The following is a 15,572-nucleotide window of genomic DNA, read 5'->3' as shown; positions in this document are numbered from 1 at the left end:
GCCGCCGTGGCTGTGGACTCTTAAGTCTTGTTTTACCCCAAATATGAAAAACACAAATGAAGCCAAGAAGATGTAGAAAGATTCAAAAACACGGGGATTAAATGTAGCACCCACATTCCTTCACATTCCCGGGTGTCTCTCTGTCAACAGTTCAGATTCCAAGGAAAAGCCTCTTTGTTTTTTGTTTTCCATAAATTATAGGATTCTGGATTAAAGCCTCTGATGTTGAATTTTGAGCATTATAATTCTCTAGCCCAATATATTCTTACTTTATCCATCCATCCATCCATCGTCTACCGCTTAATCCACTTAGGGGTCGCGGGGGGGCTGGAGCCAATCCCAGCTGACACTGGGCGAGAATTCTTACTTTATGTAATCTAATATTGTCAAGTGAGTGTGGGAGAAGAGTACTGACCCTAATATTTTTATCGGGATGACCGGGGTAAGTTTACTAACTCAAATGTTATTGTATGGCCAATAGCTTAAGGCTGAGACGGTCCGTCACCTCAGAGGCCGACTGGAGCGGCCGACCTGGACGAGCTGCAGGCAGCAGCCCTGTGGAGGCAGGGTGACTGATAAAGGAGATTGTTGGAGTTCACAGTTCAGCAGACCCTTCACCCCGGAGTGATAGTGCTGCAGCGCTCGCTCACTCCCACTGCCCGGGGATGACGTAGCCAAGGGACTGATGAAGATAACGTTGAGTGTATTGATTACCGATACTGTGGAGAGTCGCCAGTGCTGTGATTTACGATTCAAATCCCTCAACTTTATTTTTAGTCCGAATGGCTGTGATTGACACACAGATGTGTGCAGTAAAGGGGAGACAGTGGTAGCAACAGTGGTCTTATATATGAAGATTGAACTGAAATAAGTACATTAAAAATACTATACTGAGAATCTTTGCATAGGCAATTTGAATTTGTACGTTTTCTTTTGTGTGCCCACTGTAAAAGGGCAGTAGCCTAAAGAAAGAATTTGTTCAAAACTGACAATACGGTGCTTTGTTTTTGTTTCATATTGGCAGATGTGCATGGCTCAGGAGGTAGAGCGGGTCATCCACTAATCAGAGGGTCAGTGGTTTGATCCCTGGGTCCTTCAGTCTGCATGTCGAAGTATCCTTGGGCAAGAAGTGTGTGTGTGTGTGTGTGTGTGTGTGTGTGTGTGTGTGTGTGTGTGTGTGTGTGTGTGTGTGTGTGTGTGTGTGTGTGTGTGTGTGTGTGTGTGTGTGTGTGTGTGTGTGTGTGTGTGTGTGTGTGTGTGTGTGTGTGTGTGTGTGTGTGTGTGTGTGTGTGTCCATAATTAGATTGGTATTGTCCGGTGACTGAATATTTTTTATCAGTTGAACTCTATCAACGCTTAAACACTCACACTCTCACACACACACACAAACACACACACACACACACACAGTTTCTGTGTTTTTCTGCCCCTGCATCAATCAGTCTTTCCAGTATCTTGTACATTATCAAACCACAACACATTCTCATAATCATAATATACACATTCGCGCGCACACACACACACACACACACACACACACACACACACACTAGAGTAATATGCCCATCATATCTGCTGGTGTTGAAGGCTGCTGTCATGGGCAGAAAGTTCATTTTATGACGTGCGTTTTGGTCTGTGTGAGAGAGAGCGCTGTGAGGCGATGGCAGATGAGGCAGGAGGCTGTTCTATGGTTTTTCTGAGCTCAGATAGGAGCAGAGAGCCAGTGACAGACTGAAGAAGGGGGATGTTTAGAGCACCAGGCGGCAGGTTGCGTGTTGGAGGAGTTAGAAAGGTGTTGAGGCGTTGGTGGGTGCAGATATGCCTGAGGATACAGTATTAGACTGTATTATTAAACTATTCTTTCATTTTGTAAAATAAAATATTTTAATCTTTGCCATAATTCAGCTGATACTGTGAACATCTTTTTTTTTGGTTCTTTCTTAATTTCCACCACTCAGAAAATATCATACTTTTAGTATTTTTTGTTGGGTTAACCCTGTTCAAGTCACACAGACAAACTCTGAAAAAGGCTTATATCCGGATTAGAGTGTTAGGCTGGATACACACACACACACACACACATTTTACAGCCTTTCCTCTAAGAGCATGAATGAGGTCCTTAATGTTTCTTTCTTTTCATTCATAATCAGACCATGTGATCCAGATTTCCCTTCCAAACTTAGCATAGTTATATTCTGTAATTAATGGACATGCGCATACATCGTTAAGCTGTGTTATTGGCATATTTATGTATGTTCACTTGTACATGTATGAGTGTAAAAATTTGCGCATGCATGCTCGTGTATGTGGGAAAATGGGCTGGTGGTGAGGCGGAGCATGAACTCGATAGTAAATAGAGACTATTATCAGTGATAAAGCTCCACTCCTATTATGTGGCTGTTTGACTTGTTGCACGTTTACTGTGAGAAAACCAGAGATAAGGCCTCGGAGGAATAATTGGGACTGGAGGCACAAAGGGAGAGTGGTGTGCAAGGTGGTAGTGTTGTTGAGTTGGAAAGGAAGAGGAAGACGGGGAGCGAGAGGGGTGTGGGAATGGAGGTGTTTAGGGACTCCCTGTGGACTGACTCCGACATGGGAACTCACAGCGGTCCCAACGAAGCGTGGCAGCCCCTCGCTGACTTCACAGGCCTGAGACAGAGGGACAGAGGGAGGGATGTTAAAGGTATGTGGAGGCACAGGTCTGGGACTGCTCCAACTTTTTAATACATCAAATATCCTAATGAAGTAAAGAGGATGACGTTGGGGAATCAGGGACAGAGGCCTTTAAGTACTTCAAGTCAGTTTTAAAATGGAATAAACACCTCAGTGGAAGAAAACATTAGCATGAGATTCACAGTCAATCAAAAATATTTTAGAAGATTATACACATTGCATAATAACTTGACTCAGAGACACTGCTTTTAGACTATATTTCAAATACAACAATAGAAAATAGGAGACGGTATTTCCTTTATTTTAATTTAACATCCGTGGCATGCTTTGGCCTTGGAAGCACAACTGTATGTAGGGTTTATTTGGTCTTAACCAGACTCACTCTTCGTGTATCCTTGACGTTCTCTCTCTCTCTGTCTTTTTATCTTTTGTCTTTCTATGTGCCTTTGTGTTTGTGTTGCATTTTGGAATATCTTTGTATCCCTGAAACAGTTGTTGATATATTTTGGTTCACATTTGTGACAATAGATACAAAATGTTTGCCACACAAAAGGTGCTGTTACAATTTATGCCCAAAACACAAGCAAGGCAAAAAAAACAACAACAACTTGCATATCTACCATGTTTGTGCCTCTGTAGCTTGGGTTCAGCATCTCTTACTCTCATTCTCTCGTACTCATACTGACTGGAATAATCGAATGTAAAGACCACAGGGGACCAGGGTTATGACAAAATGGTTAAAGAACAGTAACTTTATTTTGTTTGCGTTTCTAATTTTATTTTCTTGTGTTAAGGGGTTAAAGTAACCTTTCTACACTGTTCATCTGCTGCGTCGTATATTTCAGCTGCCATTTTGGGCTAAAAAAAAAGTTTTTCTTGAGTCAATAATACTTTTTAACCACATATACAAAGTGGTATTTCATTCCCACCTGGCAAGCTAATTTACGTCTTTGCCGTCATGAACCGAAATCCGCCGTTTCTCTGTCTCTGCTATTACGCCAAAACTGCCAAGAGCAAAATGTCTTTCAAAAATGTAACAAAAACTCTCAAATGAAAAACATCTCCATCTTTGGAAAACCTTAGTAAGCTGAATGAAGGATGTGAACTGTAATAACCACAAACTTGTGGCAGACAGTTTTCAGGGACAGTCCAATACTGAATCTGTGTAGGTTGTCAAAATGTGAAAACTCATATAGCTACTTTCTCACAGTATAAACCCTTGCATGTCATCGTGTGCCGTCGCTTAAGATGCTCAAACTAAGTCTGTCATTATATTGTCATTATATCGTCACACTCGGTGCATTACATCACTGGTCGGCTATTCCCAGTCGATGTGGAGGAAGCCGAGTGGCACTACTCTAGAATAGTAGCATTACACAAGTTCATCATCATAAGCCAATCCCTGCCTTTCCACTTCACTCTCTCTATCTCTGGCCTGTGATGTGAAGTGGTTAGATCGGCCGTCGCCCTCTGTCCCGGCCCTGGAAAATAATACAGCACACTGACTGTTGCTCTCATTGATGGAGAGAGGGACGCGGAGAGGGACTGAGGGAGTATGAAGGAGTAAATCAGTGAGATTTACCAGACTTGCCTGTGTTTGTGCAAGTATTTCTCTGTCCAAGCCATGATTTCCTGTTTGGTTTAATTACTGCTAAAAAAATGTTTGTTTGTTTTTTTATTAAAAGCTCATTCGGTTTCCTGATTCCTCAATCTTGTTACCCCAACCCATGAGCGGAGGCAGGTGACTGTGTCCAGGGTAGAGCTGGAATTTTAAGTCCATTAATCGATTTGTCAATAGACAATTTTTGAAAAATGTTATATCGTTTTTGGACTTTATGACAAAACACAACATAAGGGGCTTAGGAATATATAATGGGAGCCTTTCAACATTGTATGCTCTTTCATAGACCAAAGAAATAATCTATTAAAATTATCAGCAGATAAGTAGACACTGAAAATAAAAATCAAGGTCAGGCCCCTGGTTTTCTGCGTTGAAGTTCATTTGATAAAATATCTATTCTAAAACATTTTCCTCTGTGGTTTAATTTTTTTTCCCCTTTTATAGTAAACTAAACTTGGCCTTAATGGTACAAGAAGAAAAAAATCACAGATAAAATAATTTAAGTGTATGTGACTGAGTGTAACTATAGTATAACTCTAATTAGTAGCAATTTTTTTAACAACATATTCAAGCTGAATTTAGTCGCAGTCGTTGTTTCTTTCTGCTCAGGAAGGTCTGTGGAAAAACTTACTGCAGCTCTTACCCAAAAATTGAGCCTACTCCTCCATCTAGTGGCGTCTTTGTAAAACTTCATCTTGAAAGAATCAGTGTCATATTTAAATAATCAAAGAGAAGTATGCTTCACCAATGTGCTTCTTCTTGAATGGCTCTTTCTCATCTGTGCCCTTATCCCTCTCTTGTCTCTTGTCTCTCAGGATGCTGATCCCTCTGTTCGATGAAGACACTGGTTTGCTCTTACTGGCTGGCCTGGTAAGATTTAGATGAGTGCTCCTCGTCAGGTGATAAAACTGAGCAAAGAAGTAAATGTCAGATATTTATGCCTGACAGTTTAGATGTATTTGCATCACAGATATGTAATTCAAAAGAGTTGACAGTTATTTACAGTTAAGTTCAGCTTTCATTCCTGCAGTCCATATTCCACGTTTGTGCTGATAATAAACTTGGAATGAGAGGCTTGACAGGTTGTCTGAAATATTACCACAGTCATACTTTGTCGGTTGATTTGTGATTAAGTGATGTTCTGTTCACAGGGAGACAAGGCGATTGATTGCTTTGAAGTCACCTCCTCTGAGCCTTTCCTCTCTCAAGGTAAGGGCAGCTCGTCTGTTATCGGTCTGTTCAAAACGATCACGGCCTCCCTCAGAGTTACTCATCCACTCTCCTTCCCTTCTCCTCTCCCAACCTCATCCCGGCAGTGAGTCACTGCCTTGTGGACAACTCAACACGAGGGGTTGCCATGGTTCCCAAAGTGGTATTGGACGTGATGTCCTGCGAAGTGATGCGTGTGCTACAGCTGACAGACAGCTGCATTGTGCCCGTCAGCTATCAGGTCCCCCGCAAGGTGTGTTCAAAAACATTGCTCAGAGGACACATCCCTAACAGGTGTTGTGCGTGTTTGCATGTTCACTTTCCATCCATTCTGTTGTCCTCCAGAATTCAGGCCAGGAGTTTCATGAAGATCTTTACCCAGACACAGTGGGCTCGACTCCTGCCATGTCTGCAGAGGAGTGGTGGCAGGGAGGGAACAAGCAGGTAATTGCTTCTCTCCCCACAACAAGTTTGTCCAGTCTTTACAACGTGCGGACGCCTCGAACAATCAGCTCTGTTTGTCCTCAGGTGGAGAAAGTCGGCCTAAACCCAGACCGACGGCCCAAACCAAAGGCTCCACCAGCCAAACAGATGCCTGCAAAGAAGGAGGTGGCCAGAGGGGGGAGCAAAGAGGCGAGAGACATATCTGTTGAAAATATTTTTGTTGTGCATGGTCTTAATTCTAAATCACTCGATAGATAATATAACCATCATGGTTCTTGTGGCAGTAATAAAATCTTGACATATAATGTTCTACAGGATCCAGGTCATGGCTGCTCCACCTCCAGCAGTCCTCTGAGTACTCCCAGCAGCAGCGCTGATCCATCCCGCTCTCCTTCCTCCACCTCCGGCCTCTCCTCAGGATTCCTTCCCAGCCCCAGTCCCAGCCAGAGTGCCAAGGCCATCCAGAGCCTGCTGGGTATGGACACACACACACACACTTCCTCCTTATGGTGTCTGACATCATCAACGGGTTGTGTCTTTAACATGGTTACAATGGAAACAGTGAGTGCAGTTATATTTAAAATAAATGTTTATTTTGTTTGATTACTGTTTGACAATTTTCTGGAGAACAGCACATGCAAACATCTTCAGAATCGACATTGCACTGCCTTGGGTCCACTGCAATACACCTACCAAGTTTGAAGTTTTTAAAGAAAACGACTGTCAAGTAAATCAAGGAAGAGCAAGAAAGACAGAAATTCCTCTATTTATAAGTAGGATGTTTGTTTAGTGACAAAGACGTTAATTGACGACGGAAAAATGAAAAATAAATCCCTCCTCCAGGGCCGACCTCCAAGTTCCGTCACATCCAGGGTGCGGTGATGCACCGGGACACGCACATTACTAACATACGTGGTCTCAACCTGACCACACCGGGCGAGTGTGACGGCTTCTGTGTCAACCGCCAGCGTATGGCAGTGCCCCTCGCCATCTCTGGGGGCCAAATCGCCGTCTTTGAGGTACAGCAGCCGAAGGAAAATGAATGGAAAAATGACTATGTAGAAAAACTGTGATTGGTCTGTATGTAAAGATTCTTTTTTCCCGCTAGTACCTTGGCTATTTTGTGAAAAATGCTCTGTGAAAATTGTCCTCTATGTCCTGTATGTGTGCTAGTAACTGATGTTATTTCTCTCCTCAGCGATCTCAGCCTGGCAAGCTTCCCGACACAGCTCTGCCCACCATCCAAAACTCTGTGAATGTGGTCGACTTCTCATGGGACCCCTTTGACACACACCGGCTGGCTGTGGGTGAGTAAATACACATACTGAATATGTAGTAGCGTCTGTAGCTGTATGCTCTACACTGAGCCCCAAATTAAAAGTGCTGCATAAATGCAAACCATTTACAATTTACAATTTCTATTGTTGAATCTCGGCTTGAGTGTGATTTAACGTGTGTCTCCCTCTCTGGCTGGGATAGCTGGTGATGATGCCAAGATCCGGGTGTGGCAGGTACCAGAGGGAGGACTGAAAGAGACCCTGACTGAGCCAGAGCTCATCTTGCAAGGTAGGACAGGGCCCACTTTCTAAAATTAACCAGATTGAGTTCTTTTAATAACAGACTGCTGATTGACAAATATGACTTCAGTAAACGGCTGGCACGACAAAGTACATGTTTCATTGAAGTATGAGTCTGACAGCTGATATGATCCCTCACAGGCCACACAGAGAAGATTTACTCAATCAAGTTTCACCCTTTGGCAAGTGGACTCCTGGTGTCGTCGTCCTACGATCTCACAGTCAGACTGTGGAACCTGGAGAGCGGAGGCGAGGTCAAAATCCTCACTGGGCACCAGGACCAGGTGGGCGACCAGGACAAGGCTAAATGCACACACACACCAAAAAAACTATCGGAGTGGTTGGAGTGCACACCCAATGTTAAAGAAAGAGAAAAATGCTATAATAATCAGGGCCTGCTCCAAAATGTTGTGGGTTCTTCCTTTGGTCATACCCCCCACAAAATTTCATGGAAATTGGTTCTGTAGTTTTGCGTAATCCTGCTCTATTTTCTGTTTGCTTAACTAACAAACAAACTAAAAAAAACAAAGCAGCAGTCTTGGGTAAAACTTAATTTTCACCCTGCCGTGATTAGATAAAAGATACTGAAAAAGCATCATAGATATATTTAAACATAAGGATATATCAATACGTCATGTGTTCTCTTTACAAGTCTCTGAATTTCATTCATTCTTGATTCCTCTCATGGGTCGTGCTCAGGTTTTTGGAATGGCATGGAGCCCAGATGGGAAGCTCCTGGCCACAGTGTCCAAAGATGGGAAAGTTCGTATCTATGACCCTCGCAAGTCCACTGCACCTGTGCAGGTATGTACATCAGGATTAAGGTTAGATATCACGTTAAAAAATGTGATTTGTCTTCTGTTTTTTTGTTTAATGTTACTCAAAGCAAAAATCCTATGTGAGTAAATATAATGAAATGTCTACAGCAGGTGGCATTGGTTATGTGGAAGCACTGCATTACAATGTTGATTAATTCATCAAATCCATGGCTTCTTTGTCATCCATTAACTCATCTCGCCCACTCACACTTTTGTTTTGTTGATTCATGTAGGAAGGTCCTGGTCCCGACGGTCCCAGGGGAGCTCGTATACTGTGGGTTTGCGAGGGCAAGTACCTGTTGGTGTCAGGATTTGACAGGTACTTAACATTAAATTAATTTTTGTTCAAGTGGCAAGAGAAATCAAATGAAAAATATGTTTTCATAGAGCAGCAGCGAGTCAGCCAATAGAGAACGCCCAACAATGATCCTTCTTGTCCTTCACCTGCAGTCGCAGCGAGAGACAACTCTGCCTGTACTCTGCCGACTCCCTGTCCTCTGGAGCCATAGCCAGCACTCAAGTGGACGTCTCCCCCTCCACACTCATCCCTTTCTATGACCCTGACACCAGTGTGGTCATCCTCACCGGAAAGGTGAGCTGCAAATAAGAATAGAACAAAGTGTACTTTCATAGAAAAATTAGATGTGAGCTGTGTGATTCCTCTGTTTTCCAGGGTGATACTCGAGTGCTCATTTATGAGATAGTCCCTGAAGAGCCGTACTTTATGGATTGCAGCTGTTTTAACTCACCTGAGCCGCATAAGGTACTGAGCTGACCTCACTCTTCCTTTTTTTTTCATTTCATGATCTGCACACATAGACAACTAAAGTGCTAGAGTGGTTGCAGTACCTTCCTTAAAACCTTAATTGCCTTTGTGATGATGTATGTGTTTTTTGTTGGCTAATCTCTGATTGTTTTCTGATTGTTTCCCGTTGGCAGGGCTTGGCCTTTCTCCCCAAGACAGAGTGCAATGTGCGGGATGTGGAGATAGCTGTGGGACTAATGCTCACCAAGGCAACCGTAGAGCCAGTCGCCTTCAGAGTGCCACGGGTCAAGGTGAGCCAACATCACCACCTAGAGGACACATGGGAATACTGCAAAGGGAATTGAGTCCCCCTTCTCTCTCTGTAACGTAACTGGCCTCCTCTGTGTGTCCGCTCTGGGTCTTCAGAAAGAGTTTTTCCAGGATGATGTGTATACAGACACGGCCGAGTGGTGGAAACCAGCCCTGACCGCCTCTGCCTGGCTGTCCGGCTCCAATGGGCAACACAAAAAGATCAGCCTGAAGCCCAAAGACATGACGCCAGGTGCGGACACAGACCGCAGGGTCTGTCTAGACTCTTCTAGACGAAGATGCTTACCGCTACTTGTTAGTATTGATTTTATCCTAGTGTTTTTTTATCTGATGCTCTGTGTTTTTTCTCTCAGTGAGTGAAGCCCCTAAAGAGGCTCCAGTTAGAAAATACATGCCCTCGTCTTTTTACCTGGAGGAGAAGACTGATGAACAGAAGAAAGAGGAGGTGAGGATAAACTGAAAGAGAGTACTATTGTGTTTCTACTGTATGTGTAATGTTCATCAACTACTTCATGTGAGGTCTTTCCACTGTTTGTCTTGCATCTACCATGTCAGTCATCTGTTGCATATTTAACCAACTCCCTTGTCACTCAGCTGCTGAGTGCCATGGTGGCCAAGTTGGGGAACATGGACGACCCACTGCCACAGGAGTCCTTCGAGGGCGTCGACGAGGACGAGTGGGTGAGTGATAAATAGGGACTGTGAAATTCTGGCATAGGTTTTGTTTTGGCCGAGGGATATGAATATATTCTTGAAACCAATATAGAAAATCACGCGAAGTGATCCAAAATGATGACGTTTATTAGAAAGAGCTGTGCTCCATAATAATACATTTGATCCAAAAAAATATTCATGTGTAGTTTAGAACAAATTTGGTGGCAGAGTATTTAATGTAAGAGGCAATGTGAAATCAGTGTAAATTCTTCCTCTAGCTGTGACTTCTCTTTCCTTCAGGATGACTAAAGGGGACGTTGTCTTGCCTTCGGTTCTGTCATGGTGCCAACAACAACATCGTGGAGAGACCATTCTTGTGCAACAGTGCCACCCAGGTGTCCTCTGAGCTATATCTGCTAACGTCTACTGCACAAATAAACATTACTGCACAATGTGAACAAATATTCAGCAAAGTCATCCCAGAAGCCTGGCTCAACGACAAAAAAATCATTAAAACTAAAACACCTTCTGATCTGATCACTGTACGTGTCATAATATCTGTTCAGGTTGCCAAACCTGAACAGATATGTCTGTTGTTACGATGTGTAGCTGATGTTCATCACATCAAATTGCATGAAATTTGACGTGAATATATTCTTAAATCTTTCAGAAATCTTACAGGGTGAATTTGATATGTAATAGCTTTCTTATGATACTGTAAACTACAAAATTGTGTCACAGTGTTGTGCATATTCAGGAGAAATAAAACAACCCCACAACATGAAATGCAACAAAAATAATAACCATCAGTAAATACATAGAAATCAATTGTCAGGACAGCTCAAACATATTTCTGGTCAGTGCAAGGTGAATAAAACTTAAATGCAATAATACATCTGCTTTACGCCAGTTTACGAATAACTCTCAGTGGTTAAAACATGACCTAAAGCCTGTACTGACAATGATTTTAGAATAGCTGATGAGTATTTTAGCTTAGCTTCTGTTTATAACTGTCGTGAGTGGCCATGTTTTAAGCATGATAAAACACCATGATTCGTCATGACATAAAAAAAAACTAAAAAAACAATGGCCACATCTCCTCGTGTATCATTTATGCACAATCTTGTAATCTGTGAGGACATTTACCTCCACAGTGGAACCACTTGCTTGTTTTTTCTAATCACGATGTGTCTTTGAAAAATGTAATGTTTCAAAAAAAAAAATGTTAATGAGGAAATAGTGAAAAAGTGAACATCTGTATCTGATTCAAAACAAAACACCTCGTCTTCCCGTTCAGTCAGGTAATAAACACACTATTCATGTAGCATTACACAGAGGACACAACAGGGTCACAAGTGTTCATGTTAGGCCATGAACTGGAATTTCTACTGATGTAAACATCTACATTCCCTTTTCTTTTTTAGCCAATTAACATTGATAGTGTGTTACTGTTTTTGTGCCAGTAAAATTTTTGCCATCCAGAAATAGTGTTATGTATAAGTAGGGGTTAAAGGTCAATAAAAATGAAACGTTATTATGCATTGAAAGCCAAATCACCTCCTTTTCTGAGTTTTTACAGGAGCCTTTGTCTACTTTAAGATGATTTTCTCTCTCTCTCTCTCACTCTCTCTTTGCTGGACAGTGGAACTTTTAATCACATCCTGCTCTTCGTTGTTTTTCAGACTGTTAGTGGGATAATCCTCATTACATGGGCTAATTTTTTTTAATCTCATGTCAACTAATAGTAAGTAATTGTGGTTGTAATTCGACAATAACAGGACAGTATTTAATTACTTACAATGCAGCCGTAACAGCCATCATGTATATTTCTAATCAGGGCTACAGCAATATCGTCAATAATCCAGGTTTGAAAGTTTGTTTACAGCTTCTCGATGGACCAGTTCGGCCATGCATGATCAATGCACATCATGTTGTACTTGTGAACTGCCGGTGTCATCAGTGCTCGTGCGACGTATACTGTTTGTGCTTGTGATTCTCAAAACACCATTGTGATAATTGGATGGATTAACTTGGCTTCCATTGTTTTTAAAAATAACTTGTTTTTTTGTATCAATTGAGTAACGGTTTGGGGATGATTTTTCTTTCCTTCAATATTTTCATTCAATAAATACCTTTTGAACACATTACCATTTGTCTTTTGTGTGATTAAGCCACTGTTACAGTCAGTGAGCAGTACATGTTTCTGATTATACTTATATATTTTTGCTTTAGAAACATTTTACCTGTTATTAGGTTGTTGTGTTTTTACATTGTGGAATTACTTAAGGATCTGAATACTGGCTCCACCACTGCACAGGCGGAGCGCATAGCAGTTTGACCTCCCTGCCGGTGGGGGGCAGTGTCACGAATACCACCGTCCAACCAGAGTCGACCTGAAATTCGTGTGTTACCGACGCTTCCTTGAACTTTGACCCTGGACTAACCTTCAGTTGTGTACATGTGCGACGAGAGGAGCCGCGCGCGCCGGTCGAGGAAGCTGTGCAGAACAACATAAAATGGTAAGAACACGTCAAGAGTTGTCGCCCATACGTTAGATAGTCGGCGGAGAGGTGTAGCGCCGTTAGCGTTAGCGTTAGCACGAGACGCTGTGGAGGAGCTGTACAGTGTCATTGCCGCAGTTGACTTTTCCCACATCGTTACATGAGGCAGCTGCCTCCTTGTGACTCGGGGAGAAGCTCACGAACCAGTAGTGTTTGGTAAATGCGTGTCTCAATGTGACGGGGACGCTGTCACCGGGCTGACAGTCGTCCTGGAGATGTGGACGCACTGAACATCCGCAGCTACACGGATCATCCACCGCACCAGTCTTAGTCAGCCTGTGACTCTGTGGTGTCCGGTGCCAACATCATCTCTCTCTGTTTCCATGATGAGTGATCCTCTTGTATTTATTTCTCCCCCTCGCAGGCTAAATATCTCGCCCAGATCATTGTGATGGGAGCGCAGGTGGTGGGACGCGCGTTCGCTCGCGCTTTGCAACAGGAATATGCAGGTACGACCGTGACCTTTGACACTTGACACGTTGGCATGGAAACACGAGCTAGTGATGCAACACATCGATAGACAGACAATAATGTATCATGCTGAGATGCTGAACATTGGCAGGTTTCAGCTTATAGAATACTTTTTTTTTTTTTAAATATCTGTAACATAATTTGATGCAGAAAAAGACAAAACTCTTGATCTGGGAAAACTGTGATAGACATTTTCAGTGTTTATTGACATTTTTAAAGACTAAATTAATAATTAAAACACTGACAGATTATTTATTCTAAATAATAATTGCTCATTGCAGGAGAGGCTGGATAATATAGCTGCAATCCTTATTGCACTTGTAAATACAGATATTGTAAAGCACGTTTTACATAATCAAACATGTTTAAGTTATGAACAGTGTTCCAATGCTGTCAGCCTGAACTGTGAATACACAGCCTGTGCAGACTTATTCATTTGGATACCAGGCATTATTAAGAAATAATATGAAAACATCATGATTTTGCTGAAACCAGATGAACAATATTAGCAAAGTACCACTCAGGCTTAGCTGCGGCTCTGTGTAAAATCGTTTTTTACTCCGGCACTCATCTGGGATGTCTGACGGCGTTTTCGCGTGTTTGCGTCTTCCCTCCCAGCGAGCCAAGCGGCAGCGCGCGCCCGGAGCCGCACAGGTCAGGAGTCAGCCGCAGCCTCCAGCATCACGGGGATGAGCCTGCAAGAGGCGCAGCAAATCCTCAACGTCTCCACACTCACGCCCGAGGAGATTCAGAAGGTGCAGTCACGCTCGCCGTCTCTTTTAGGGATTCAAATGACAGTGTTGGTACTGGGCTTCAGAGCCACTAGACCTGTTTTATAGTGTCGTGTTTGCCAGGTTGTGCCAAATTGTTCTCGCCTTGTCAAAATCTGTTTCACGTTTACAAGATTTTTCCTTCACCGTTGCCCGCATGTGCGGTGCCCCACTACATGACTGGTGTTTTACATACTCCCTCAATTGTGAAACTCATAAGTCCCAGCTGAAAGGGTAACAGATTCTGGCACGGATACATCAGCGTCTGATGCAATTGTTTAAAAATGATTTTCCCAACTGAAAATCTGTGTGGTACCTAGTATGAAATATTAACCTCCTGTGGACTTTGCATGCGACATGTTTGAAAGATATTGTCACAGATTGTCATGATGGCTAAAACTGGCCTCTGTCTAACTGTGTCCATTGACAGCTCTGTGGAGGAACACGTAATCACATGATTAATTTCATCATTCATCGACATTATTAACATTGCTGTTTTGTTTACAACTTCAGTCGAAACAATGACCAGAAATCGTGTGTTTTTGTTGTTGTGCAGAAGACAAAGCTGCTTTGGTTGAAAATGAAATGGCGACTACCTGAACACTAACACTTATGGGTTTCTGTCCTCCAGAATTATGAGCACCTTTTTAAAGTCAACGACAAGGCAGTGGGCGGTTCGTTTTACCTCCAGTCAAAGGTACGTTACGACACAAAACACTTTCACTTTGTTATTATTCATGTAGTTTTCACACATGTAGTTCACCCAATGATTTTCAAATGTGTTGTTGAGGATATAGTTAATCCTTTGGTAGAGATCATGATATGACTATGACATTAGAAAAATAGTTCACCACTGAAGTGGAAAATAGTTTTTAAGTTCATCAAAGCATTTAAACAAAAGCAGCACTATTCTGCAGCAGTGTAGAAATCTCAGACTCTAGCTCTCATCTTCATCAGTGGTTCCCTGATTATGCTGTAACTAACGCCACCTATTCTAACAAGGTTAAGTTCTAAGCCTGTAATCCATGTGGCCAATGATCAGAAGATTTATGTTGTTTTATAAACCATTTCTAAATTTGACTGACTGTTGAGTCTGCTATGAGGATGAAACCACTTTGTGCATTTTCTTGAAATAGTTAAGTTAGTTTTAGTTGAAGCTCAAGTGGCAGTGAAGGGCTACATAAAGATAATTCAAATCTTATGCTGTCTCATCAAATCAGCAATCACAATTTTCAAGATTCCAAGACAGCATAAAAATTATATATTTTTCAAAATGAATTCTCAGTTATTTTGGAATCTGTTTACTTGTTTTGCTCCTAATGACCAGTTCTCTATCTGCCTTTGTGTCTGTGTTAAATCTAAAAGTATGACTCATGTGACTCTTAGGCGTGAAGGAGAAAATCCACTCTTTGAACTGAAGTTGAAGTTGTTACTATTTTTATCTCCCACCCATTCTTTGGTGCTCTTTGAAAACCGCAGTGTTAAAGTGTTTTTCCTTTTCTGTGTGTTTTTGTCCAGGTGGTGCGGGCTAAAGAGCGTCTAGATGAGGAACTAAGTATTCAGTCACAACAACAAAAGCAACCGTCACAACAGAATACGGAAACATGAAGTTAGAAATTATGTTGGCCCCTTCTATCCCTCTCCCTGTCCTCTGTAAATTATAACCCAATAAAAGCCTTCTCCTTTTCTCTAGTCTTGA

General features: G+C 42.2%; 2 protein-coding genes across 2 annotated transcripts in view; both read left to right on the top strand.

Annotated features, from left to right (window-relative positions):
* coro7 (coronin 7) overlaps positions 1–12,215 on the top strand; it is a 94,460-nt gene extending 82,245 nt beyond the window's left edge. The window contains exons 10-28 of the mRNA XM_035615475.2: positions 5,110–5,164; positions 5,446–5,503; positions 5,611–5,756; positions 5,849–5,947; positions 6,032–6,136; positions 6,263–6,422; positions 6,791–6,966; positions 7,146–7,254; positions 7,427–7,513; positions 7,666–7,808; positions 8,224–8,328; positions 8,576–8,661; positions 8,793–8,934; positions 9,016–9,105; positions 9,282–9,398; positions 9,514–9,649; positions 9,771–9,862; positions 10,012–10,098; positions 10,372–12,215. Of these exons, the coding sequence (XP_035471368.1) occupies positions 5,110–5,164; positions 5,446–5,503; positions 5,611–5,756; positions 5,849–5,947; positions 6,032–6,136; positions 6,263–6,422; positions 6,791–6,966; positions 7,146–7,254; positions 7,427–7,513; positions 7,666–7,808; positions 8,224–8,328; positions 8,576–8,661; positions 8,793–8,934; positions 9,016–9,105; positions 9,282–9,398; positions 9,514–9,649; positions 9,771–9,862; positions 10,012–10,098; positions 10,372–10,380 (2,002 nt within the window). The 3' untranslated portion in view covers positions 10,381–12,215. The remainder of the gene's footprint in view (positions 1–5,109; positions 5,165–5,445; positions 5,504–5,610; positions 5,757–5,848; positions 5,948–6,031; positions 6,137–6,262; positions 6,423–6,790; positions 6,967–7,145; positions 7,255–7,426; positions 7,514–7,665; positions 7,809–8,223; positions 8,329–8,575; positions 8,662–8,792; positions 8,935–9,015; positions 9,106–9,281; positions 9,399–9,513; positions 9,650–9,770; positions 9,863–10,011; positions 10,099–10,371) is intronic.
* A 221-nt stretch (positions 12,216–12,436) lies between these two features.
* pam16 (presequence translocase associated motor 16) lies at positions 12,437–15,565 on the top strand. Its single transcript, XM_035615492.2, has 5 exons — positions 12,437–12,590; positions 12,997–13,081; positions 13,722–13,858; positions 14,505–14,570; positions 15,392–15,565. The coding sequence occupies exons 1-5, from the start codon at positions 12,588–12,590 to the stop codon at positions 15,479–15,481; spliced, it is 381 nt and encodes a 126-aa protein (XP_035471385.1). The 5' UTR covers positions 12,437–12,587; the 3' UTR covers positions 15,482–15,565.
* The last annotated feature ends 7 nt before the right edge of the window (positions 15,566–15,572 follow it).

The sequence above is a fragment of the Scophthalmus maximus genome, chromosome 17 (genome assembly GCF_022379125.1).
Source record: "Scophthalmus maximus strain ysfricsl-2021 chromosome 17, ASM2237912v1, whole genome shotgun sequence".
Lineage (NCBI taxonomy): Eukaryota > Metazoa > Chordata > Actinopteri > Pleuronectiformes > Scophthalmidae > Scophthalmus > Scophthalmus maximus.
This window is presented reverse-complemented; position numbering and strand designations above follow the sequence as displayed.